Here is a 27,728-nt window from a genome sequence, read left to right on the forward strand (position 1 = left end):
GTCCCTGGTCTCTACAGGTCTCTAGGTCTCTGGTCTCTAAAGGTCTCTGGTCAGGTTTGTTTACTAGAGAATAAAAGTGGCTGAGCTCTGTCGCTGTGTGATGACGTCCTCCCGCCGCTGGGTGTCGCTGTGGCTCTGACGCGCGGAGCGTCTAACTTCCGGTGTGTGGACCGCCAGCCGGAAGTCACCGGGAGGAGACGAAGCCGCCGAAGCGGACGCGTCGGTAAACTCTCCACCACACGGTGTTGTCCCGGCGCTCGGCTCGCCAACACGGGCTCACCCACAATGCACAGCGCGGCTTCGACATGTGAAGCTAGCGTGTAGTTAGCGTCCTCGGCTAGCTGCTGCTGCTGCTGCTAGCGGCGGCGACAGCGTCACGGTCCCGGGAAATCGCCCAATTTCCACTGCATGCGTCTCCGCTGCGGTGCGTCTCCGATCCGGCTTCGGTCCGCCGTCCGCCAATCCCCACAGGATGCGTTTGAGTCCGCCACGGCGCAGTCCGGCAGAACGACTGTGACGTCGCGATAATACGTAATCGCGCGAGACTGCAGTTAAAGAACTCTGAAAACCTCTGACCTGTTGACGCCGTACCTGGCCCCGCCCATTCTGACGTTTTTGTGACGTAGTTAACTGAAATATGATCCGTCGTGTGTAAGTGTTTTATTTTGAAGTAACCGGATGTTTTATTGTTGAGTATGTACCGAACTTCCTGTTTCGCTATATTTGCTCTGTGCTGACTTGCTGCGCCGTGGTCCGGCATCCGCCAGAAATAGAAGTCCTGCGTATTTGTTGCGGAGAGCAGCGGACTGCCGAGACGCAGCGGACACGCAGCGCAGCGGACCTGGTGGGGATTCACCCATAGACTAAAGTGAAACGTATCTGCTCCGCTGGCGTGGCGGAGACGCAGCGGAGACGCATGCAGCGGAAATTGGGGTAGTGGGGGGGGGGGGGGCAGATAGACCAGTCCACGTCCTTGTCTCCGACCCTGGACTACCTACCGGTCCTGTCAGCCTGTGTGGCGTATTGAAACGGCTCCATGTTCTGGTTCAACCGTTAATTAATGAGACGTCGTCACGGTGCCGCGAGGCCCTTCGACCCGTTGCCATGGTAACCACATAGTATTTTTAGGGCTGATAATGAAGCAGTCCAACTAACATTCACCAAGACCCAGGCGATCATCTAATGACGTAATACATGATAACAGTTTAGCAGTTTATATCATCGTACTTTTACTAAGGTAGAAGTACTTTTACTGTGTAGTAGAAGTACTTTTACTGTCTGGAAGACATACTTTTACTGTATAGTGTAAGGACATTTAGAAGTGTGGAAGAAGTACGTGTGGAAGTTTACCGTGTACTGTAAGTACATTTACTGTGTGGTAGAAGTACTTTTACTGTGTAGTGTAAGTACATTTGTGGTAGAAGTACTTTTACTGCCGCATAGGATCGGCATATTTCCTCTGACTGATGTTCATGATTTTATTTTCCTTTTTTTATTTTTCTTTACCTTATTTGAATGTGTTGATTCCATTCTATTATACTCTCCCTTGTGTTTTACTGTATTATGCTATATTATATTTTACTTTATTTTATTACATTTGAATTAATTTGGTTTCAGTGTAGTTAGTTGTTTTAACGTTGTTTTAGTTTTCTATTATGTGTCTGCTTTAATCCACAGAGACCAGCTGACTTTCACCTGAACAACAACCCTCCGAGGACCGCCAGGATCCCCAGGACCATGTCTTCATCTCAGACCAGATCTGAGTCGGACTCATATGGACTCAAACGTTTGTGTTTGTGCCTCCACCGCTGCTCCTCCTCCTCCCCCCCTCCCCTTCCTGTCCCCTTCAGCCGTGGTGTCCCGGCCTCCCCCCCGCTGTCTCGCCGTCTCCCCCTGCTGGTCGTCCTTCTGCTCTGCAGTCTGCTGCTGATGCTGCTGCTGCTGCTGTGGAACTACCACTGTCTGTTCGTGTCCCACGTCTGCTCCCCGGGGGAGGAGGGGGGAGGGGGGGTCGTCACCCTGTGGTGATGGGGGCTCCACCCCGCCTCCTCAAACCAGTCTAAGCTGGTTCCAGTTTGAACTGGTTCCATCCTGCAGCATCCACCACCAAACAGGTTTTTGTCAGATTTTACAGTATTTTTCTAGAAACAACCTCTGAGCCAATAAGCGGTCAGTGTGGCGATGACAGCTTCAAGCTCACGTCTGGGTCACTTCCTGTTACAGTCTGATTGGCGACCAGAGAGGACCTGTTGATTGTTTCCCAGTTTATAAGCTCATTTTAAGCGTTGCTCCTTTAATCATTAAGCTTTTATCTTTTATCTAATCATACGTTAGAGAAGTTTTATTAAAGTCCCAGTCGGCAAGTCCGGCGGATCGAGGGCACTCTGTCAGATTTTGAATGTTTACAACTTTGACGCTCCTCCCCCACAACCACCGAGCTCCTTCCGCTCGACCACCGAGCTCCTTCCCCTCGACTTCGTGCCTTTGAAATCCCTTAGATCACGCCACCTTTGAAACGCGGGTCCGATGTTGACTCTGGTTTTATCACGGGCGGCGTCGCAATCTTTCTTTTTGCCCTTATTTTCCACCGGTGTTTTCTTTTCCTTGGTGGTTTTGGACCTCCTCGTTTCAGTTTTTAACGAGGAATTGGAAGCTTGTTGCTACTTCCCTCCACCTCCCCCCTGTGATAGTGGTACGACCGAGGGAAGATGGGCTCTGTGTGTGCACGAACACAGATTTTTTGCAAAACAAACAACAGCCTCTACGTGCAGGTAGAGGCGCGCTTTTTTTTCCTAAACCCGGATGATTTATGTTGTTCTATCGGAGCATAGTGTCGGCTTCAGTGAATATGATCAAAAAAATGTTGCCCACTGGGACTTCATTTGCTCCAGTAAATTATTTAATTTATTAACACTAGAAATAAGAGTTTTTATGTTTAAGACAATACACTAAATAAAAACAATGAAAAGAAAAGTTTAATCAAAGAAATTAGTTAAGATTTGAAATACTACATATATTTATATAAATAATATATAGAACTTTCTTCTAAATATTACATTTGTTGGGAACTTTAATGTTCATGTTTGTCTGCGTTGACTGAATAAAATGATGAATTAATCTGTTTCCACAGTTATTACAGTTACAAATACACTCCGGTCCACTGCCTGTCAGCTGGTCGTTTCCTGCTTCAGGGTAAAGTACAGCGCTGATCACCACATAGCTGGGTGAGCAGCCTGGAGCGCAACACCGCCCCTCCATTACTATTCCTGTCAGCTGGTTCACCTCCAGCTTCCTCTGTGGAACCTGACAGCAGATCTCATACACGAGGTTACACGGGCTGAACAGCAGGGGCTCCGGCTGACACGCCCTGAACTAGCTACATAACTAACTAGACTTACTAGATAACTAGCTACATAGTTAACTGGATACTAGATAACTAGTTACATAGCGTACTAGATAACTAGCTACATAGTTAACTGGATACTAGATAACTAGCGTACAAGATAACTAGTTACATAGCTTACTAGATACTAGCTACATAGTTAACTAGCTTACTAGATAACTAGCTACATAGTTAACTGGATACTAGATAACTAGCGTACTAGATAACTAGTTACATAGCGTACTAGATAACTAGCTACATAGTTAACTGGATACTAGATAACTAGCGTACTAGATAAGTTACATACTAGATAACTAGCTACATAGTTAACTGGATACTAGATAACTAGCGTACAAGATAACTAGTTACATAGCTTACTAGATACTAGCTACATAGTTAACTAGCTTACTAGATAACTAGCGTACAAGATAACTAGTTACATAGCTTACTAGATAACTAGCTACATAGTTAACTGGATACTAGATAACTAGTTACATAGCGTACTAGATAACTAGCTACATAGTTAACTGGATACTAGATAACTAGCGTACAAGATAACTAGTTACATAGCTTACTAGCTACATAGTTAACTAGCTTACTAGATAACCAGTTACATAGCTTACTAGATAACTATCGTACTAGATAACTAGTTACATAACTCACTAGATAACTAGCTACATAGTTAACTAGCTTACTAAATAACTAGCGTACTAGGTAACTAGCTACATAGTTAACTGGATACTAGATAACTAGTTACATAGCGTACTAGATAACTAGCTACATAGTTAACTGGATACTAGATAACTAGCGTACAAGATAACTAGTTACATAGCTTACTAGCTACATAGTTAACTAGCTTACTAGATAACCAGTTACATAGCTTACTAGATAACTATCGTACTAGATAACTAGTTACATAACTCACTAGATAACTAGCTACATAGTTAACTAGCTTACTAAATAACTAGCGTACTAGGTAACTAGCTACATAGCTTACTGCTAACTAGCTAGACATCCGTCTCCAGAGCCACATCATCTCTCTTCCTGGTGAGCACACTTTCCAGCTTGATAGTCACATGACCACGGTGTCCAGTGTTAGCTACTTAGACGTAGTTCGGATCCTGGTCCCGCTAGGTCCGCAGTATTTCCAGGCCGTAGCTCTGAATGCTAACAGTCGGCCGTAGACGTGACTTAGCTCCGAAACCAGCAGCTCATCCAACCACCGAAGCCCTGGAAGGCCTCGTGGACCAGGAGAAACCACAACAGGACCCAGGAAACCTTCCAGCGGGTCGACCAGACCTCCTGATGCCTGGAAGATTTTCAAGACTACCCTTGAAAGTAAAGCATCTGAAAACACCTACAGACTCCGTTAAAGAGATTCAAAGACCACTCAAGGACTCCTAGATTCCTGGAGAATGTCCTTGGGGAAGTCTTTAATATGTTTGGGGAGCAGGAGGACAAGGAGGACCGGCTCACTCCTCCACCTCCTTGACAGGGGCCTGAAACCTCCTGGAGGACCCTGGGAACCTTTCCAGACATTCAAAACCTGATGACGAGTTTAACAGCTGTCTCGCAGGGAGGGGGGGGGGGGGGGGGGGGGGTCATGGGGGGAGGGGAGCGCAAGCGCACAGCTGAAGCAGAAGGGAGCTCATCAAACAGACAGCCGCGCGCTACCGTCTGAGCCCGAACGAGACCGGAAACGAGACCGCTGCGCCTTCAAAATAAAAGCTAACATATGTCTGTAGGCCTGATTAAAGTAGTTTTTATTCTCTTCGACCTTTAACCTTGAAAAGTAAAACTTAAACTAAACATGTACCTCTTATTTGGTGATTCCCACTCCTACTACTACTTATACTACTACCACTATTGATATTACTACTACTATTGCTACAACTACTTCTACTACCACCACTACTACTACTATTACTACTCCTACTACTAATACTATTGCTACAACTACGTCTTCTATTACTATCACTACTACTACTACTACTACTACTACTACTACTACTACTATTATTACAACTACTTCTTCTTCTACTACTACTACCACTACTACTGTAGTACTACTGTGTATGTGCGTGTGTGATTTAAGTCGAACACTTTCAGTGGGACTTTAACAACAAAAACACCTATCAGGTTTTTATTTTGAAGGAAGTAACCGGACGTTGGGTCTTTTATTGTGGCGGTCTTGACGCTGGGTCTCGCGCCTGTGTGTGTGCGCGGCGGAGCAGCGCGAGAGGCTCTGCTGTTTGAAGTCAGACAGTTTTCTGGGTTTTGAACGGAAGTCGGACTTTTAATTTGGGACTCTTTGATCGAGAAGAGTTCTAGACCCTGACGGTCCTGGTTCTGGGTTGGTCTGTAGAACCGGGCGGACGCGGCACCCGTCCGGTCCCGGTGACGGTGTTCGGAGCCAAACGGAACCCACAGACTAGACCAACATGCCGGGTTTAGGCGGACTGGTCCTCCTGAGTCTCGGTCTGACCCTCCACACATGCCGGGCCTTCCCCAAACTGTTGCCTGACCTCCGCACCGAGCCGCCAGGACACTTCTCCCTCAACGACCCGCTGCTGGACTACGAGCGGCTGGATGAGGAGCTGGGAGGCGGCGGGACCGGGACCGGCGGGGCGGACGGCTGCGGGCCGTGTGAACCGGACCTGTGTCCGGAGACCCGGGGCTGCCGGGCCGGCCTGGTGCTGGACTCCTGCGGCTGCTGTAAGGAGTGCGGAAACCTTGAGGCCCAAGCCTGCGACCCGGGAGACCGGAGCGTATACTACGGGCTGTGCGGGACCGGGCTCCGGTGTCAGGCGGACCCGCGTCCCGCAGGAGGAGGACTAGGAGGGGAGGATGAAGAGGAGGAGGAGGAGGTGTGTGTGTGTGAAGAGCAAGACCCGGTCTGTGGTTCTGATGGGGTCACATACATGAACATGTGTCAGTTCAGAGAAGCTGCGTTCTCCAAACCAGACCTCAAGACCAGGAAGAGGGGGCCCTGCAAGACCAGTAGGACACCTGTCTGTCTGCCTGCCTGCCTGTCTGTCTCTCTGCCTGTATGTCTGTCTGCCTGTCTGTCTGCCTGTCTCTCTGCCTGTCTCTATGTCTGCCTGCCTGCCTGTCTGTCAATCTCTCTGCCTGCCTGCCTGTCTCTCTGTCTGTCTGCAGACCCTGCATGAAACGGAAACGTGGTCCCCGAGTCCAGCTGAGACCTGTCTGTCCCTCAGTCCCCGTCATCAAGGTCCCCCCTCACAGCCAGGTCAACGGGACCGGCAGCAGCCTGGTCTTCCTCTGCGAGGTCTTCGCCTTCCCCATGGCCTCGGTGGAGTGGAGGAAGGAGGGCCGGGACCTGGTCCTGCCCGGGGACGACCCCCACATCTCAGTCCAGGTACTGGAGAGGCCAGTCTGCCTGCCTGTCTGTCTGTCTCTGTCATCAGTCTGACTGTCTGTCTGTCCTCAGTCTGACTACCTGTCTGTCTGCGTCCTCAGTCCAGGGGCGGCCCCCTGAGGTATGAGCTGTCCAGCTGGCTGCAGATTGAGGGGGCGGGGCCAGAGGACTCTGGGACGTATCGCTGCGTCGCCCGTAACAACGTGGGGACGGTGTCTGCGTCTGCTGTACTGGGAGTACTGGGAGCAGGTGAGACAGGCAGGAGCCCACAGACTGTCTCTCTCTCGTCTTTGGCTTTATATAAACGGTCGTTCATTAAAGGTATCGGAACTAAATCTGTCTGTCTGTCTCTCAGAGGAGCTGTCGTCCTACCTGGCCAATAGCGTGTCAGAGATGAAGCAGCTGATGGACGTTACAGACTACGACCAGGACTTTTACTGACCCACATGTGATGTTACTTCCTGTCACCTGACAGCGCCATGGTGACGTCCTGACGCGACGTACCGAAACATTCTTATTATTCTAGTTCTTATTATAACTATTAATCTCAGTGTATCCTCCTGTCCCTGTGACATCACAGCAGCTGGTGACTCAGCATGTTGAGCGTGTTGTTGTTGTTGTTGTTGTTGTTTCCTGCATCACTGTGAAACTTTCTCTTCTCAATAAAAGTGAAAACACCAAAGTGATGTTTGTTTCTTCTTCATCACAATGTTCACATGTTCAGAGAGACAGACAGGGACAGAGACAGACAGACAGGGACAGAGACAACAGGTTGTCATGGTTACGTCTCAACGTAGTTACAGACCAAATTTCATCCAGCCAGAAGGAGAAGCAGATGACAAATCCATAACAGACCCACAGCCTATAGAGAGTGTGTGTGTGTGTGTGTGTGTGTGTGGTTTCACCTCATTATATGTGTATGTATATTTATAATGAAATGTTTGATTTCTGTAGTCACAGATTGTTATATTATTATTATAATCTTTATTGTTCATTTATCTATAGATATAGAACATACTCACACAGCTCACGTCGGTTATATCTCTCAGTTTATTTACATATTTGTAGTTTATGACCCTTCAGGGTTATGAGCGTCATCATTATGATCATGGTGGTTATTATGGGATGCAGCCTCGCCCTGAGCACAGCAACACAACGCTGTCTCTGAGGACGTCTGTGTGTGTGTGTGTGTGTGTTTCTGTGTTCGGGGAGAGTAAACAGATGGTTAACACAGCAGCAGTGAATCCAGGAAATACCAACCTGGAAATAACTTCCAGACCTCAGCAGCCAATCAGAGCGCAGCCAGGAAACGCTCACCAATATCAAGTATGTAGTGCTCTAAGACACACACACACACACACACACACACACACACACGCACACACACACACACACACACACACACGCACACACACACACACACACACACACACACGCACACACACACACACACACACACACACACACACACACACGCACACACACACACACACACACACACACACACGCACACACACACACACGCACGCACGCACGCACACACACACACACACACACACACACACACACACACACACATGATAGTGTAATGGAAGTGTTGTTCACGTGTATATAATGTCGTGTATTTATACATACAAACGTCATAATTACAGGTATGTGTGTACCCTTTCTCTTCCAGCAGCAGTTCCTCGTATGGCCGCGGTGGTTCCTCCCGGCCAGCAGGGGGCGGCAGAGCAACGCACAGGCACCCGGCAGCAGCGCTCTGTTTACAAGCAGCCGAGCTAGCTCGCCAGCAGGCTCGCTTCTGCCGGGAGGCAAAGTGAGCGATTCCAACCGTATGTAAATGATTGTGTGAGTGTTAACGGAGATAATAACGGAACCGTGACGGTGTACCGAGCAGCAGCGGGGCTTTCAGCGCGGGAATCCGGCTCCGAGCCGCGTCAGCCCTGTCGACCACGGACGGTGCGGGACTCGGGTCAGAAATGTGCGAATTTAGTGTTCGTCAGCTTATCAACCGATTATTATCCTTTATATTGAATTAGTTAAGACGAATTCTGATTCTACATGAGCCGGGTTTCATATCCGTGTAGTTTTAATGTTGTTTCCACCAGAGCAGCTCAGTGTTGGAGCAGACAGGTCAAAGGTCAGCCGCTGTACAGCATGGTCAAACAGCAGCGGAGGACAGACAGGTAAGGACTGGTCACACTGGCTGGTTACTGGGAGAAGGTTACCATGGTAACAGCAGAGCAGAAGCTTGAATCACTTCAGCAGGAAAAGTGAAATAAAAGAACGATATTTACATAACAATCTACCAAACCTAATAATAATTTGATAATAATGATGATGATAACTAGTATTTATATAACACATAAAGCAGCAGTATTCATCAACACGAAACTCCTTTAAATGCATCAATAATTAAAATAATATAATTATTCTGCATCATGAGTAGAGTTGAGTCTACTTCACTGGATGCAGGACTTTGAATGATAAGAGAGTATTTGTACACTGTCGTGTTTGTACTTTTACAGACAGAACAGGTAATTGAGCCGTGATCAGCTGCAGCTCCACCTGACTGGTTGACCTCTTTCTCTCAGGAGCTTCCCACCTGCTGCAGGGAACAGCGTGACGTGGGTTCGATTCCCCGTCAGTTCCACACACAGGAGACACCTGACTCAGCAGGTGGAGGAATCCACCACAGAAGAAGAGAGAGGAGGAGCGGGACCTGACGGAGGTTCAGGAGACACAAAGAGGGCCAGGCTGGACGGGTCGGTCAATCAGTTATTATTTTCTATTATTATTATAGTTGTTATTATAACTATTATTATTATTTATTCAGTGTTCATGATTCTAGAATTTAGTTGGATTCAAAAGATTAAAACATCATTTATAATAATAATAATATTTATAATGTAACAGGCTGCACATAATAACAAATCAGATGTTATATTACAATAACTAAATCCTCTAATACTGGCCTGTATTCTATTACCGGCCGGTCTCTAATGGAGGCCGGGGCAAGTGTCCACAGGCAGTGTTATTTCCACACTTCCCATTCATTGTCAGCCGTGCAATGCCTTCGCGTCGCAGAGATTTTGGCTGAAGCTATATTAGAGGATTTACGGTATGTAAGAAGCCCTGCAATGCATTCGACTCACGGCGAGTGTGGAGAGACGGTGCGGCGCCGCCTCCTGCAAGCTCTCGAAAATCTTTTAAACTGACCGTTGTGGATCTGAAATAAAGACAGATTCAGCAACTCAACTTAAAATGTTTTCAGAGACACGTTTCGGTGAACAATTGTCGTAAAATAAGAGAAAGTTTCCAAACGAGCCGCCATGTTGGTCGGTTTGAAATCCGGGAGCAGACAGGACAGCTGTGAAAGCGATCGTCCAATCAGGTGCAGCCATGAAGTGTGATTGTATGAAGGAGAGTGCCTGTCAATCATCCTCCTAGTGGCAGCCCACCAAGCGTGCAATACTGGCAAGAGGTAAACGTTGTTTACCGTAATATGGCAGCTGTGGAGCACCTAGTATTTTATAGGTTCAAATAGACACAAAATCCGGTTTTTATTCATTCTACTGGTAGTCCGTTCTGCTCAAATAGAAATAGGGGCCTGTCTCTAATTCTGGCCTCCTTCCAATAAAGGCCTGGGCCTAAATTAGAGGATTTACGGTAGTTAAAGTTCTTCCAACATTTAGATTAAAAATCAATATTAATGTTGATTGATCGGTCCTGATACTGTAGTTGTAGTAGACTATGGATCACTGATGGATCACTGACGGATCACTGACGGATCACTGATCACTGACGGATCACTGATGGATCACTGACGGATCAATGATCACTGATGGATCACTGACGGATCACTGATCACTGATGGATCACTGACTGATCACTGACGGATCACTGATGGATCACTGACTGATCACTGATGGATCACTGAGGCCCCGTCCATACGGATCCGGCGTTTTCGCTGCCTGAAAACACACGTTTCTGAAACCAGCTGCCAGGGTGGAAAAGAAAAAAACGGCACCCCTCTGTTTCGTGTTCGTTTTCGTGTAGACGGCGAAAACGAATACGCTGACGTCATCGGCCCGCCCCTCGACCCTCCAGCCTGACTTCTTCCCCCGCAACGTCTCGTAACAAAAGTATCAGGTAAAAAAAAACGGAGCTGAGAGAGGGGGGGCAATATTCGCAGATATGCTACTTTATTACGATGCTAACAAACAACCGCTAGCTAACTTCTCATGAATGTAGGCATTTAGTTTTCTAATGAATCCATCCCAACGTGTGACAACGCCTCGTCAAGGTCCTTAGGGTGACGGCTGTTGGTGCTTATTGTTGGTTTTATTGATACGGGCCAAATTGTCATCTTATGGGTGTTTATTGATCGGGTGGTCGGGTGAATAGTTACCGTAGCGTTCACTTGTTGCCATAGTAACGGCAAACATCCGGTAAGCTCCATCTCTTCTTCTGTGTTTTTGGTGTATTTTTGTAGCAGAAACAGTGCCACATATAGGCCTGGAATATGTACTACAGCGCACTGAGTGGTTTTCAGTTGATTCGTCTGGATGCGGATTTTCTTGAAACGACGCCAAGGCAAAACGGAGAAAAAAAGTTTGTTTTGGTACGTGTGGACGACCTCGCTGATGGATCACTGATGGATCACTGATCACTGATGGATCACAGATCACTGACGGATCACTGACGGATCACTGATCACTGATGGATCACAGATCACTGACGGATCACTGACGGATCACTGATCACTGATGGATCACTGATCACTGATGGGTCATTTCATCAAATTTCTGAAAATCTTCCCACCTGACCATCTCAGAATTTCTTGAAAAAAATTTAGTACAAAGACACATATTGTTAATAGGACAAATCCAAAATATTAGGTCTCTACTGTCAACAGATTTCTCATGAAACATCATTGAATGAAGGGTAGTTTAGAGGGTTTTTGGCATCATGCTCTAAAAAGCGTCCAGACATGAAATATCAGGGGTGTAGCTCAATGATAACCTAGTATGGTCGGTACTGATCATACACACAACTCACATATTGTCTCATAGTGAGCATAGAGACAAACTGTTATTCAATATCAAACTTTGGAGACTTTTCTACTGTAATGTAAAATCTTTATGCTCAAATTAAGATTATTATTTGATTTGGTTGTGTAATTTATATACTTAAAGTATGACAAAAAGTACAGTCTTCAATATTATGCTATCATGTTTGTTCATGGTTTAAGACATTAAAAGCTGCTTTCAGCATGTTTAACTCACATTCAAGGACTTATTGCCTCTGTAACTACAACTGTGCTACATTTTAATGTTTTCGTGAGGCTTAATTTATCAGTAGCATTTAGTCACATATAAGTCTTTGATAAATGGTAAAAAACAATTGAATTGCTCTGCTGTGATGTTTACTAGTAGGCTGTTAGGACATGCAGTACCAAAACCGGCCACAAAAACCCCACCAATATCAGGACTCATGATGTTTTAATATGATTTTAACAAGAATATGATCTTTCAAAAAAAGTAAGTTTGGACCTGATACCTGTTGTCAGTTTTTTGGAATATGACTCTGAAGTTGGGCAAAGATGTGTTTACTTTGAGCCTTAATATCTGTGAAACTAATCATCTGAGAGAAACCATATTTTGTAGAATGTTTAAGCTAACACCAGAGATAGAGGCAGAAGTGATAGAAGTCTTTTATCTGCAAAAATGGGAGCTCAGCCAATCCGTGTACCCTTCGTTCTTTGGTTTTTCCGTTTCAAAACCAAATTAAAATAACAGAAAAACAACTTTGTTATTCTGTTATTTTGTTTTAAACCCAGAACGGAAAAGCAGAAAAACAGAATAACACAAAATCACACATTTTGTAGCTGTTTTAAAACAAAAACAGAATAACGTGAAAATTAAGTTTTATTTATTTTTACTGTTTTGTTATTGATATTTGGAAAATTCGGGGAATGCTGGGAGACTTGCGCATATTTATTTTCCCGGGGGAATCGGCGGCTAAGTTTGAGAGAAGATCACCAAGACTTCACCACAAGTAGCCTAATGGCCGCATGTCAGCCTTATGCAGATCTAATCTGCGAACGTTTTGAGAGTGGGATGACACATTCAGACATAAGAGATGTCCTGCAGCGCGAAGGTGCCTCGCAATGCTCCATAATGAGCATTAGGAGGTTTTGCATGGAGCACAACCTTCGCCGTAGAAGTACCGTTTCAGACGCCGATCTGGAAACGGCTGTGATTACTTCTATAAACAGGGTAGGCTATGTGTGTATGTAGTGTGAGGGAAATTCCTATTTAATCATGTATTTCTGTGGGCAAATGGCTGTCTGTCCTCAATGCGTATTGCAGGACCATTTGTCACCAGGGGCGTCGCCAGACAAGCCCATAGATGCAGGATAAGACAATGACCCTTTGATCAAACACAACATCTGGGGACACCTGGAACGGGGGCTGCAGGATGTCAGACCTGTATGTAAATTCAACTGCACTATAAGTGCCAACAGAAACAGTGATTCTTCAGTCATTCCTGCGTCGCACTGGGGATGGCTCATGCTGCAGCATTAAAAGATCTTCAGATTCGGATATTATGTCTACTGGTGTTTCATTGCCAACTCTCACCTGCACTAGACTAAACTGGTATTTCAGTTGCAACGACAGTAGCCTATAGGCATATACTGATAAAATATTGATTGACATTCTGCTCCGGAACATTAGCTCATCCGGTCCGCCCCCGTCTCAGGAGAGAAAGAAGGAGAGACGGAGCAGCGCCAACATTTTAAGTGCGCCCTTATTAAAGACTTTATGGCAAATACACAGAGACAACTGGGAAAGTCGGTAAAAAAACCGAAGCTCCCACAGGCTCTTGTAAATTAGCCCCGACTTTCCCAGTTGTCTCCGTGTATTTGCCATAAAGTCTTTAATAGGGGCACACTTAAAATGTTGGAGCGGCTGGCTTGACTACGCGGAATTTTAACCCAATTCCAAGACCTGTAGTGGATCCAGTGAAAATTAGGGGTCACCCTCTATAGGAGTGAAGTCCATATTAGGAAATGTGCGTCACACGCCGAAGGTGGACGTGATCTCTCTCATAATGAGCTGCCAATGAACACAAGAGGTCTGTCTGAGCCTCTAAAACACCTTTTTATGTGATAGTCAGCATCAGAAGGAATCTAATAATGGACTAATGCATAGACTAAAATAATACACTGATCAAAAAACAAAACATATCCTCTTTCACGACAAATTCATGGGGAATTACAAGAAATTCAATTTTTTAAATCACTTGATGGTTTTCTATCATAGTTTTAGTGGGTGCTGCATGGAAAATAACTTTCTCTTAAAGCACCGTTTCACTTTTCCTTCAAAATAAACTGCACACAAGTCTTAACCAGGTCTAGTTATTTACATTTATACTGTAGGCTCGGTGCTGCTGTATGATTGTGTTTGTGGAAATAAATTACCCACAAGTTGGTGATTTTAAAGAGAGATGTCTGTCTCTATGTTCTTGCTACTTAAGGTAAGGATTAGAAGTCTCCCAGCATTCCCCAAATTTTCCAAATAGCACAATAAAAAAAACTTAATTTTCACGTTATTCTGTTTTTGTTTTAAAACAGAATAACAGCTACAAAATGTGTGATTTTGTGTTATTCTGTTTTTTCCGTTTTTCCGTTCTGGGTTTAAAACAAAATAACAGAAAAACAAAGTTGTTTTTTCTGTTATTTTAATTTGGTTTTGAAACAGAAAAACCAAAGAAGAAGGGTACACGGAATTCAGCCACTCTTCAAATTTGCTACTTCATTTCAACAAGCCACATTTTGGGAGAAGTTTAAGTCCCTACCATACTAGGTTATCATTGAGCTACACCCCTGATATTCCAGGTTTGGAGGCTATTAGTAACAGATAAACTGTAGAAAGTGAGATAGTAACCCAGATATTGCTGTTTAAAAATGGCTTAAACAAGTGTGTCTTTGTACTAGAATTTTATCAAGAAATTCTGAGATGGTCCGGTGGGAGGCATTTGATGAAATGACACGGAATGACCCTGATAGATGATGGATCACTGACAGATCACTGATCACTGACGGATCACTGACGGATCACTGATCACTGACGGATCAACTGTATTTTTGTTCTTCAGATCTGACGATGCTGCAGCTCTGACCAATAGAGAGAAGGTCTCAGGGTCATGTGGTCAACCAGGAAGTGAGCGCTGCCCCACAGCAGGTGTGTTTCAGTACTCTGATCAAGTCCTGGTCCTGGACCTGGACTGGTTTCTACAGATCTCAGTCAGTAGAGTTGGAAATATATATATATATATATATTTATATAGAAAGAGAGAGAGAGAGAGAGTTATCACACTGTGTGTGTGTGTGTGTGTGTGTGTGTGTGTGTGTGTGTGTGTGTGTGTGTGTGTGTGTGTGTGTGTGTGTGTGTGTTAGCTGGTCTTTCATCCAGACCTCCTCCTCCAGACCAGCAGGGGTCAGCAGAGAAGAATGACAACAGCAGAGCAGCGGAGGTGATGACACACTTTGATGTCATCTCATTTCATGACATCACTCATGGATGTCAGCATGGTGATATTGGTGTGTGTGTGTGTGTGTGTGTGTGTGTGTGTGTGTGTGTGTGTGTGTGTGTGTGTGTGTGTGTGTGTGTGTGTGTGTGTGTGTGTGTGTGTGTGTGTGTCAGCTACAGAGTGTGAGGTCACTGCAGGTCACCATCCAGCAGACCAGTGAGAGCAGAGAGTTCGGACAGACAGACAGGTCGGCTGACAGACAGACAGGAGGACTCCTCTGTCACGTCTGTGATGTCACCTGTGTCTCCCTGCAGGTGTTTCAGGATCACATGACAGGACCAGAACACCTGAGGAAGCTGAGGGAGATGACACACTCCATCAACACACACACACTGCAGGACAGGTACCAGACACAAGAGAAAGACTGTCTGTGGTCCCCCAGAGGTCTAGATAGTAGCACACATGAGTCCAGAGACCAGACCAGACTATGTGGAGGAACCAGAGACTGTCTGTGGTCCCCCAGAGGTCTAGATAGTAGCACACATGAGTCCAGAGACCAGACCAGACTATGTGGAGGAACCAGAGACTGTCTGCGGTCCCCCAGAGGTCTAGATAGTAGCACACATTAGTCCAGAGACCAGACCAGACTATGTGAAGGAACCAGAGACTGTCTGTGGTCCCCCAGAGGTCTAGATAGTAGCACACATGAGTCCAGAGACCAGACCAGACTATGTGGAGGAACCAGAGACTGTCTGTGGTCCCCCAGAGGTCTAGATAGTAGCTCACATGAGTCCAGAGACCAGACCAGACTATGTGGAGGAACCAGAGACTGTCTGCGGTCCCCCAGAGGTCTAGATAGTAGCTCACATGAGTCCAGAGACCAGACCAGACTATGTGGAGGAACCAGAGACTGTCTGTGGTCCCCCAGAGGTCTAGATAGTAGCTCACATGAGTCCAGAGACCAGACCAGACTATGTGGAGGAACCAGAGACTGTCTGTGGTCCCCCAGAGGTCTAGATAGTAGCACACATGAGTCCAGAGACCAGACCAGACTATGTGGAGGAACCAGAGACTGTCTGTGGTCCCCCAGAGGTCTAGATAGTAGCACACATGAGTCCAGAGACCAGACCAGACTATGTGGAGGAACCAGAGACTGTCTGTGGTCCCCCAGAGGTCTAGATAGTAGCACACATGAGTCCAGAGACCAGACCAGACTATATGGAGGAACCAGAGACTGTCTGTGGTCCAAACAACAAGGTCTCTGATGTATTTATGTCTAGATGACCTTATATGGAGTGTTGATGGAGCAGCTACAATGTTAGCGTAGCCTAGCACCATCAACCAGACTCCATTCAGAGAACAAGCGTTTTAACAGTAGTTATCTTGTGGTCTTGCAGACAGACCTAACAAAGCATGACTCAGCACTTTTTACTGATCACCATCATGATGGAGTTATTTCAGCATCCTTTTCATCTGGTTATTGATATTAAATCACAGATCAATACTTTATGATGTGGTAAACCAGCCCACGTGGGTCCACCTGTGTCCTCCAGGGGGTGTCGGCCTGATGTGCAGCGCTGGTGTGACACCTGTCGGACTCACTTCAGCGGTGACATCATCGTCCATCGACGGACGAAACAACACAAGGTGAGAAACGCCAGTGATGACATCACAGACACAGCTGCCTTCAGTTGGTAAGAAGAGTCATTCTTTCCACTTGTGAATGAAGGCTTTTATTGTGAAGATGTGACAGGAAGTGCTTGTTTGGGTCCCCAGATGTGTAAACAGCTGTGCCGTCCCTTCTGTCCGGTGTGTAAACGTCACTTCAGGACGCCCAGGAAGTTTGTGGAGCACATGAAGTCTGCAGAACACAAGGACCAGGTCGGTTCCTGCACTACCAGGAGCACTAGTAGTGCCTAGAATACCAGTAGTACCAGCAGTACCAGTAGTACCAATAATAGTATTAGTACCAGTAATACTAGTAGTATCAATAATACTGAATCAGAACAGATTTATTACCAAGAATATAGAAGTACAGCAAAGTACAAGTACCTGATGATCTAAAGAACTTGAAGAGAGAGATTCTGTGTCCGTCTCCTCCAGGTGCACCAGGAGGAGGTGCAGGAGGAGGAGCTTATCACTGTGGATGCCATCGGCTGCTTCAAGGAGGGGGAGGAGGAGGAGGAGGATGAGGGGGATGAGGAGGTAGAAGTAGCTGAAGAAGAAGATGGTGAAGGTGTAAGAGAAGAGGAAGAACCCAACATTGAGGTGAGCAGACCCTCTTCCATGTCATCTGTTCATTTTTTAATTAAAGATTTCAAAGTATCATGAACGTGTGTGTGTGTGTGTGTGTGTGTGTGTGTGTGTGTGTGTGTGTGTGTGTGTGTGTGTGTGTGTGTGTGTGTGTGTGTGTGTGTGTGTGTGTGTGTGTGTGTGTGTGTGTGTGTGTGTGTGTGTGTGTGTGTGTTACAGGTGACTGGCTCACAGGAAACAGACGGGGAAGAGTATGACCCCCAAACCATATATGGTATGTTCTTGTGGTTGCTATAGTAACAGTCCCTGCTGTCTAACTGTAGATCATTTAACATGAAGAAGGAGTGGGCGTTGTCACGGTGACGGCGTGTGTCTGTTTGTGTTGACGTATATTAATATTAAAACTAATTGTCTCGACAGGAAGTAGTTATGTGCTTCCTGTTTCTGGCTTCCTGTGTCGACTGTGTAACAAGTTCTTCTACAGAGAGATGACAGCACGACACACACACTGCAGGACACACACACACTACGTCAACCTGAAGGTAACACACACACACACACACACACACACACACACACACACACACACACACACACACACACTCACTCTCTCTCTCTCTCTCTCTCTCTCTCTCTCTCTCTCTCTCTCTCTCTCTCTCTCTCTCAGCCAGATAAACACACTGCCATTGTGTTTCAGAGCCACAGAGCTCAGAGGAGACCTGAAGACCAGGACGCATCCTGACCCGCTCACGCTGTGTCCCACAATGCATCTGTGTACCCAGCTGATGACATCATCCTGCTGTCCAATGGTCTGAGTTCATCAGTTGCCAGCTGTTCTAGTAGAGGAACACTCTGCAGGTACAGATGTGGTCAGCTTTGTCGTGGACCACATGTCCTCTTTGCTGACACCTGGTGGCCGCGAGAGGAACTACAGCTGTTTCTGTTAAAGGAGTCATCACCAGGAAATCGCAATTTCTCTTGTTAAAACATGCATATCTGTGTTTGACCTCAGTTGAAACTTGCCTGAAAGGCTGGAGTTTGAAAGTGGCGCCGTTTTTTCGCTTCTGCTCTTTTTCCGAACAGGAATAGCACACAAGGGTGTGCATTCCTAAAGCACGAGATTTTGATTCTGCGCCTTCGGTGACGTCACCGTGGCGGCTACTTGCATAAGCCCACCCCTCTTTCACCACCCAACCCCGCCCCGTCCGCTACCTGAAATCGCCGAAGCGCCGCCATTATGTTTTGGAGTCTGCATGCAGGCAAGCCCCCCCGGCTCTGTCCTTCCTGCGGCGAATCAACGCGCGCCTCATTACATATTATACAATGCACATCCGGACCAGTCAAAACCTCGCGCGTAATCTCGCGTGATAAAATCGCGGTACGAAAAAGGGTCAGAACAAGCTCAATGTTTGATTAAATTTTTTTTTTTTTTTTCTAATAAGTTTTACGAATTGATCCAAAGCGATCCAAGGGGGGCTGGATACGTACAAAACCAGGTTATGACTCCTTTAAAGGAACGATGCATTTTACTTTCTTGTTAACTTCGTTATAGAAATGAAAACCTGAAACTCACAATTATTTATTTAAAAAAATGTTGTAATGCAGCCAGAACAAGTGAATAAAAACGTTATTCTATTCTGATATGAATCATTGATTGATTCATCATCGTGATGCTGCAGCTGGTAAACAACGACTCAATAAAGTTTCATCTTAATCTGTAATATGTCATTGTGTATTTGGTAATTATTCCATAAAGGCAACTTACATTATTTGTATTTTTATTATGGTTTAATATCATTGTTTTATCATTATGTTTCTTATTATTATTGTTTATGTGTTATATGCTGTTGATGTTTTATTAAATTGATCAAATGTGTTTACTGTGAGACCTTATGTCCAACCACAGACAGGCAGACAGACAGGTGTCTGTCTCATTTCACCTGTCAGGCTGTTGTTGTCTTTTAACGTCGTGTCTCTGATCCAACATGATAAAAATGTAATGTTGAATTTAACGTCTCTGCTCAGCGCTGTCGTCCACGTGGCATGCTCCTCCCTGCCGCGTCCGTAGGGGGCGCTGTGTGCGCTCAGCGCGGAGGATTGTGGGATCGGAGGGAGGCGGCAGCAGCAGCAGCCGGAGCAGGGAGCCTTCAGACCGGACTTGAAACTGAGCTGGGAGCCGCCTGTCCGCACCGAAGTGCCTTACGATGGGACACGGAGACCTGATGAGCCAGGCGGAGGATGTAGCGGACCAGGTGAGCCGCTCCCCGCGGGGGAAAGCGCGCCCCGACCCGGCCACGGGCGGCGTAGGTCCCGGTGTCTCCCGCTTCAGAATTCCATTCAAATATCTGGTCGTTTTAGGGAGCGGGGCTCGCGGTCCGTACGGTCCCGTTACACCGTCGGTGTCTTCACGACAACAAGGCGAACTTCGGTGAAAGTTCCGGCCGGCAGCTCGGCGCGGGTCGCGGGTGCAGCTGGTGCCGTACTTCAGTCGTACTGAAACACCAAAACAGCCGGTTAGTCTCCGTACCTGCACGCCGAAGTGAGCCGCGGCTCCTTCTGGGTTAGAGAACGGAAATAACACGCAACACACGGGAAAGTGACTCCTCTTCTCCGCGGATGTTAACGCGTATTTACACACCGTTTAACTACTAATAGTCGCTTCTGCAACATCTGAATTCTGGAGGAAGGGTGCATAACAAAGTTGTAGATGTGAAGTCTTGAGTGACGTCATGGGCAGTGACACGTTAGCCGAACGGAGGAAACGGCCTCCAGGAAGCGGCTGGTCGTGTTCAGGTGTTTGTTACCTGCTGTGAAGCGGCGAACCAGAAACCGTCTGTTAAATTGACGGATTTCCCAACGGAGTCTGGTTCTACGGAGTCTGGTGCTACGGAGTCTGGTGCTACGGAGTCTGGTGCTACGGAGTCTGGTTCTACGGAGTCTGGTTCTACGGAGTCTGGTTCTACGGAGTCTGGTGCTACGGAGTCTGGTTCTACGGAGTCTGGTTCTACGGAGTCTGGTGCTACGGAGTCTGGTTCTACGGAGTCTGGTGCTACGGAGTCTGGTGCTACGGCGAAGTTAACGAGTTTGCCGCCACTTTCTACCACAGAAATTAAACATTGAAGTATTGACAAATTAATTTCAACCCCGTTATGTCACGTGCTCCCGCGGCAACTCGTAAACGGAAATGAAGCGCAGCTTTGATTTGTTGTTGAACGTGTTTCTGAACTACGTCATCACGTTACGTCGCTTTGATTTCAGCGTTTGTATTATCTCAGTAAACTTTGCAGTGATTATATCTGTATGTTTCTGTGCCTCTAATGTTCACACATATATCATCATCATTTGTAAATCAAAACTCACATTTTCATGAACTAATAATATTCACAATCTGTATACATTTGCAAATCGTCAACATCGCATTTATTAATGTGTTTGAAAATGTATTCCTAACTCCCAACCAATTGCTGCGGACCTTTTTGAGATGTTGTGTCTCACCATTGGGTTCTGAAAAGTAATGCCATAACTCAAGTGCCTTGAAACTCCATTCTCTCTGCTGGCCACCAGGGGGCGCCCCCTCTCTGAGAAAATGTAAACATTGTAAACCTAAATTTGTGGTCTCAATCTCTAGTTTCAAGTCTTCTTCAATCCAACATGATGTTCATTTAGTACATTATGGTCCATTTAGAGTCCACCAGACCAGAAAGCAGGGGATGCTTTAAGGGGCGGGGCTTACCTGCTGATTGACAGGTCACTACCATGCTACCAATGCTAGTTAGCTACTAATATGACTTTAACACTTAGCTCTAAATTTGACTTTGAATTATGAAGCTAACTTTGTTAGCAGCTCCACACCAGAATCCACATGCATCCAGATCCAGTAAGGGTGCTGCTTGTGTTCGTCAGATCCACCCGTCGCTCCTCCACAGTCCAAATATGGTCACTTCCTTCTACTGGTTGCAAGAAACCAAGATGGAGATGACCAAAATGCAGAACTGCTGTCGTCCACGAACTGATGTGTCATGTCATCATGTTGACGTCCTCCGACTGTATTCACACAAATGCGTTCAAACCAAACGTGGCTGCATGTTTGACTGTAAGCTGGTTAGCCTAGCTTGCTAACATTAGCCTCGCTTTACTGACGCCATTGGAGGGGGCCTGACTGTGGCTGTGCTGGTCTTGCAGTTCCTTCGGGGCACAAAGCACTACCTGCCCCACGCGGCCCGGCTCTGCCTGGTCAGCACCTTCCTGGAGGACGGCTGCAGGATGTGGTTCCAGTGGGCGGAGCAAAGCGAGTACATCGAGTCCACCTGGAGCTGCGGACGCCTCCTCGCCAACGCCTTCGTCCTGCTGAACCTGCTGGGGCAGCTGGGTAATATATACACACACACATCCCACCACATTCTATAATAATAATACAATAACACCTGTCCGTCTGCCTGTCTGTCTGTCTGTCTGCAGGAGGCTGCCTGTTGATCCTCAGCAGGAACTTTGTTCAGATCGCCTGCTACGCTCTGTTTGGGGTCATCGGTCTGCAGGTACACACACACACCCACACACCAACTGGGACCCCCAGAGTCCTGTGACCCTCAGAATCCTAGGACCCCTAGAGTCCTGGGACCCTCAGAGTCCTGTGACCTTCAGAATCCTAGGACCCCTAGAGTCCTGGGACCCCCAGAGTCCTGGGACCCCCAGAGTCCTGTGACCCTCAGAGTCCTGGGACCCCCAGAGTCCTGTGACCCTCAGAGTCCTAGGACCCCCAGAGTCCTGGGACTCCCAGAGTTCTGGGACCCCTAGAGTCCTGGGACCCTCAGAGTCCTGTATCTAAGTATCCTGGTCCTCCTCTCTGCAGACCCTGGCCTACAGCATCCTGTGGGACCCAAAGTTCCTGATGAGGTGAGTCTGTGACCTTTGACCTTTGTAGGTTCATCTACAGTCTCATCTCCATGACAACAGAGTCTGGAGATCCACTCAATGTTTCATCTGTTGGAAACAAACTGAGAACGAGTGTGAGTGTCCAGATGAAAGACAATGTTCATACCAGAAGTTTGTCTCCCTTCTCCTCCTCCCTCCTCCTCCTCCCTCCTTCTCCTCCTCCTCCTTCCTCCTTCTCCTCCTCCTCCCTCCTCCTCCTCCCTCCTTCTCCCTCCTCCCTCCTCCTCCCCCAGGAACCTGGCGTTGGGCGGGGGCCTCCTGCTCCTCCTGGCGGAGGGTCGTGAGGAGGCGCGCAGTGTGTTTGCAGGAGTTCCTTCTCTGAATCGGCAGAGTTCTCCGAAGCACCTCCTCCAACTGGGAGGAAGAGTCCTCCTCATCCTCATGTTCACCACGCTGCTGCACTTTGACCTCAGTCTGTTCAGTGTGAGTACACACACACACACACACACACACCTCCGGTCCTGACCTGGACTCATGTCTTCGGTCTCGTGTGTGCAGGTCCTGCAGAACCTGGTGGGCTCGGCCCTCATCGTGCTGGTTGCCGTGGGTTACAAGACCAAGCTGGCGGCCCTGACTCTGGTGGTCTGGCTGCTCTGCATCAACGTCACCTTCAACGCCTTCTGGAGCGTCCCGTCCTACAAGCCCATGCACGACTTCCTCAAGTACGACTTCTTCCAGACCACGTCGGTGATCGGAGGCCTGCTGCTGGTGGTGGCCCTGGGGCCCGGGGGGGTCTCCATGGACGAGAAGAAGAAGGAGTGGTGAGGGGGGGGGGGGCTGAGGTCAGAACCAGGAAGACCAGCTGGACGGCAGAGAGGAGGGTAATGCTACATCAGTTCACTTCAGCACACGATGCTTTTATTTTGAAATATGGCCTGAACTCTTACTGTGAACATATTCAAATGTTCCCAAGAAAATAGACAACATTAATTTTAACACGGTGATGATGTTTGAGCTTGTGGTCCAGCAGAGGGCGCTCTTCACTCCTCCAGCTCCACCTGCTGATCAATCAGTCAGATAATCAATAATCATTTTACCTGGACGTCGTTTACAATCACCACAAACGCAGCACCGAGGTTGGTTCAACATACCCAGATTATCTTCAGGTTAACTTCAGATTATCTTCAGATTATCTTCAGGTTAACTTCAGATTATCTTCAGATTAGCTTCAGGTTAATTTCAGATTATCTTCAAGTTAACTTCAGATTATCTTCAGATTATCTTCAGGTTAACTTCAAATTATCTTCAGATTAGCTTCAGGTTAATTTCAGATTATCTTCAAGTTAACTTCAGATTATCTTCAGGTTAACTTCAGATTAATTTCAGATTATCTTCAGGTTATCTGCAAATTAACTTCAGATTAGTTTCAGGTTAATTTCATATTATCTTAAAATGAATTTCAGATTATTTTCAAGTTAACTTCAGATAATCTTCAGGTTAACTTCAGATAATCTTTATTTTAACTTCAGGTTAACTTCAGATAATATTTAGTTCAACTTCAGGTTAACTTCAGATAATATTTAGTTCAACTTCAGGTTAACTTCAGATAATCCTCAGGGTAACTTCAGGATAACTTCAGATTACTCTCGTCTCCGTGTCACATGACGAACGCAGCTGCTTCACTTTAAAGCTGAAACATCAGAAATCGGCCGCGTCATTGGTTGCTGTTATCGTCGTAACGACTGGCCGTGTCCAGCAGGTGGAGCTGTTCCGTTTACTGTTTCAGTCCTGCTGACTCGTCGGCCGTTTCCTGTTTGTCTATAAAGTGGTGACCAAGTGAACTCAGACTTTTCTCTGGTGTTTTTGTAGAAGATGTTTAATAAATCAGTTCAGACTCTGTTTGTGTTCCATGTCATGTTCCTTCTGGCACCCTCTAGTGGTGATGCTGAGCACCGGCGTTTAGGCCCTGCCCCCTGGCCTCATTAAAGCCACACCTCTTCAGTTTACAGCCAGGGGGCGTTGCAGCAGCAGGAACACACTGCTCTTCATCATCTTCATCACCAAGTAAACAGCATATTCAAACACATCTTTATTTAAAACCACAGTCCGTCTCCATGCCGACCCAAACAAGCAGTTTCTGATAGCGTTAGCCCCCCCCCCCCCCCCCCCACACAGTCCTCAGTTCCAGCTGCTGCTCTGTGCAGAAATCAATAACTCATAATTGCTGTGTGTGTGTGTGTGTGTGTGTGTGTGTGTGTGTGTGTGTGTGTGTGTGTGTGTGTGTGTGTGTGTGTGTGTGTGTGTGTGTGTGTGTGTGGTGAGTTCAGGTGCTGCCCTTGGCTGCAGTCTGCTGGTTATTAGAGGACCTGGACGAAACGCACTGGTCACTGTGTGTGTGTGTATGTGTGTGTGTGTGTGTGTCTGACTGAATATTGAATGTTTTCTTTCGGCTCTTTGACCTTTTTCAAAGCAACATTCTGCTCTTTTGTCCGTCTCTTTTCACTCTGTCCTCCGGTCTCCCTGTCCTCGGGTCTCCCTGTTGTCCTGTCCTCCTGTATCCCTTTCCCCCTGTCTTCCTGTCCTCCGTCGCCATGCCGACCACGTGGACGAGTCCTGATGCAGTTTATCATTATTCTCCAATAACTTATATCAAACATGTCAATATATACACTCAACAAAAATATAAACGCAACACTTTTGTTTTTGCTCCCATTTTTCATGAGATGGACTTAAAGATCTAAAATTCATTCCAGATACACAATATTACCATTTCTCTCAAACATTGTTCACAAATCAGTCTAAATGTGTGATAGTGAGCACTTCTGCTTTGCTGAGATAATCCATCCCACCTCACAGGTGTGCCACATCAAGATGCTGATCTGACATCATGATTAGTGCACAGGTGTACCTTATACTGCCCACAATAAAAGGCCACCCTGAAATGTGCATTTTTTTTGCTTTATTGGGGGTCTGGGGACTCAGAACCAGTCAGTATCTGGTGTGACCACCATTTGCCTCATGCAGTGCAACACATCTTCTTCGCATAGAGTTTATCAGATTGTCAATTGTGGCCTGTGGAATGTTGGTCCACTCCTCTTCAATGGCTGTGCGAAGTTGCTGGATATTAGTGGGAACTGGTACACGCTGTCGTATACGCCGGTCAAGCACATCCCAAACATGCTCAATGGGTGACATGTCCGGTGAGTATGCTGGCCATGCAAGAACTGGGACATTTTCAGCTTCCAAGAATTGTGTACAGATCCTTGCAACATGGGGCCGTGCATTATCTTGCTGAAACATGAGGTGATGTTCATGGATGTATGGCACAACAATGGGCCTCAGGATCTCATCACGGTATCTCTGTGCATTCAAAATGCCATCAATAAAATGCACCCGTGTTCTTCGTCCATAACAGATGCCTGCCCATACCATAACCCCACCACCACCATGGGCCACTCGATCCACAACATTGACATCAGCAAAGCGCTCACCCACACGACGCCACGCACGCTGTCTGCCATCTGCCCTGAACAATGTAAACCGAGATTCATCCGTGAAGAGAACACCTCTCCAACGTGCCAGACGCCATCGAATGTGAGCATTTGCCCACTCAAGTCTGTTACGGCGACGAGCTGGAGTCAGGTCAAGACCCCGATGAGGACGACGAGCATGCAGTTGAGCTTCCCTGAGACGGTTTCTGACAGTTTGTGCAGAAATTGTTTGGTTATGCAAACCAATTGTTTCAGCAGCTGTCTGAGTGGCTGGTCTCAGACGATCTTGGAGGTGAACCTGCTGGATGTGGAGGTCTGCGGTTGTGAGGCCGGTTGGATGTACTGCCATATTCTCTGAAACGCCTTTGGAGACGGCTTATGGTGGAGAAATGAACATTCAATGCACGAGCAACAGATCTGGTTGACATTCCTGCTGTCAGCATGCCAATTGCACGCTCCCTCAATGCTTGTGGCATCTGTGGCATTTTGCTGTGAGACAAAACTGCACATTTCAGGGTGGCCTTTTATTGTGGGCAGTATAAGGTACACCTGTGCACTAATCATGATGTCAGATCAGCATCTTGATGTGGCACACCTGTGAGGTGGGATGGATTATCTCAGCAAAGCAGAAGTGCTCACTATCACACATTTAGACTGATTTGTGAACAAAGTTTGAGAGAAATGGTAATATTGTGTATCTGGAATGAATTTTAGATCTTTAAGTCCATCTCATGAAAAATGGGAGCAAAAACAAAAGTGTTGCGTTTATATTTTTGTTGAGTGTAATACAGATCAACATTAGTCAGCTCTTACAATATCATGTTATAAAACATTATTATTTGTATTATTATTATCTAAAATATTCAATACTTTTATAATATATCATATTTTATCTAATATTTGATTCTCTTATAGATCATTTTTTACTGTTTTGCTATTCGATGTCTATCTAATATTTTATACTGCTATATGTTTTGATGTTATAATATATTAAATGATAATAATGTAAGTGTCTATAAATCTTGTGAAAGGTTTTTATTATTATAGTTGTAATGTTGCTGAGCAGCAGCGTCGCCACTAGATGGTGCTCACGTCGTTCCCTGTCTTCTCTGAAAGAATAAAACGTGAAGATGAAAAACTGAAAAACATTTAAAACAGAACCGGAAAAGATTTTAATTAATGTGTTATCTTGTTATAATTGTTCTGCTCATCTTTATATGATATCATTATAAAATAATATTATTCTATTATTATATAGAAATATTATATAATAATATGATTATTATATATGATTATTGTATTATATTATAATATTCACAATATTCATCAAAGTAATATAATACTATGTTATAATATTAGAATAGTCATGTTTAGTTTTTGTGAAGTCAGAAATAAACAATAATCCGATATTGTTTATTTTGACATCACTGATAATCTGGGTAAAAATATGACAATAATAATAAATAAACAAACAAATATTTCTGTTTAAATGAAGACATAAATGAAATAAAATAGTAAATAAAAAGCAGATGAAAAGATTTAAAGAGATATTAAATGTTTTCAGGTTCAAAGACCAATTAGACTTAAAGTGTGTGTGTGTGAGTGAGAGAGAGAGAGAGTGTGTATATATATAAATGTGTGTGTATATACATATAAGTGAGTCAGTGTGTGTGTCAGAGGTGGAACACTAAAAGCTTCTGTGAGGTTTAAATGGGAGACGCTGTGATTTCCCAGCAGCCTTTGCGTGTCAGTAACCTTGACCGCCATCAGAAATGTGAAGAACGATTTAAAGTTAAAAACGATGAAAGAG

The 27,728-nt window shown here is 45.9% G+C and overlaps 3 protein-coding genes and 1 long non-coding RNA gene across 7 annotated transcripts; all 4 read left to right on the top strand.

Annotated features, from left to right (window-relative positions):
• Positions 1-5,421: 5,421 nt before the first annotated feature.
• On the top strand, positions 5,422-7,433 carry kazald3 (Kazal-type serine peptidase inhibitor domain 3). Its single transcript, XM_084024609.1, has 4 exons — positions 5,422-6,382; positions 6,601-6,761; positions 6,863-7,010; positions 7,117-7,433. The coding sequence occupies exons 1-4, from the start codon at positions 5,824-5,826 to the stop codon at positions 7,200-7,202; spliced, it is 954 nt and encodes a 317-aa protein (XP_083880735.1). The 5' UTR covers positions 5,422-5,823; the 3' UTR covers positions 7,203-7,433.
• A 539-nt stretch (positions 7,434-7,972) lies between these two features.
• LOC311023326 lies at positions 7,973-9,492 on the top strand. The gene is made up of 3 exons (XR_014598205.1): positions 7,973-8,087; positions 8,440-8,723; positions 9,359-9,492. It is a non-coding gene; the product is annotated as an uncharacterized lncRNA (long non-coding RNA).
• A 5,853-nt stretch (positions 9,493-15,345) lies between these two features.
• ciz1b (cdkn1a interacting zinc finger protein 1b) lies at positions 15,346-18,991 on the top strand. Its single transcript, XM_084024418.1, has 8 exons — positions 15,346-15,372; positions 15,617-15,705; positions 16,856-16,949; positions 17,079-17,183; positions 17,406-17,570; positions 17,775-17,829; positions 17,976-18,097; positions 18,253-18,991. Exons 1-8 carry the CDS (start codon positions 15,349-15,351, stop codon positions 18,295-18,297), a joined length of 699 nt encoding a protein of 232 aa, XP_083880544.1. The 5' UTR covers positions 15,346-15,348; the 3' UTR covers positions 18,298-18,991.
• Positions 18,992-19,625: 634 nt separating this feature from the next.
• Positions 19,626-24,324, top strand: surf4l (surfeit 4, like). Of its 4 annotated transcripts, none has more exons than XR_014598165.1 (7): positions 19,626-19,807; positions 21,738-21,924; positions 22,014-22,090; positions 22,405-22,448; positions 22,721-22,910; positions 22,986-23,989; positions 24,067-24,324. XR_014598165.1 is itself a non-coding variant. In XM_084024610.1 (6 exons), the coding sequence occupies exons 1-6, from the start codon at positions 19,760-19,762 to the stop codon at positions 23,250-23,252; spliced, it is 813 nt and encodes a 270-aa protein (XP_083880736.1). In that variant the 5' UTR covers positions 19,626-19,759; the 3' UTR covers positions 23,253-24,324. The 4 variants fall into 4 exon arrangements, 1 of the variants encoding a protein (XP_083880736.1); XR_014598166.1 differs by having other exon boundaries at positions 22,986-23,857; positions 23,891-24,324; XR_014598167.1 differs by having other exon boundaries at positions 22,986-23,824; positions 23,891-24,324.
• Positions 24,325-27,728: the final 3,404 nt, after the last annotated feature.

This window comes from Eutrigla gurnardus, assembly GCF_963514095.1.
Source record: "Eutrigla gurnardus genome assembly, chromosome: 13".
Classification (NCBI taxonomy): Eukaryota; Metazoa; Chordata; class Actinopteri; order Perciformes; family Triglidae; genus Eutrigla; species Eutrigla gurnardus.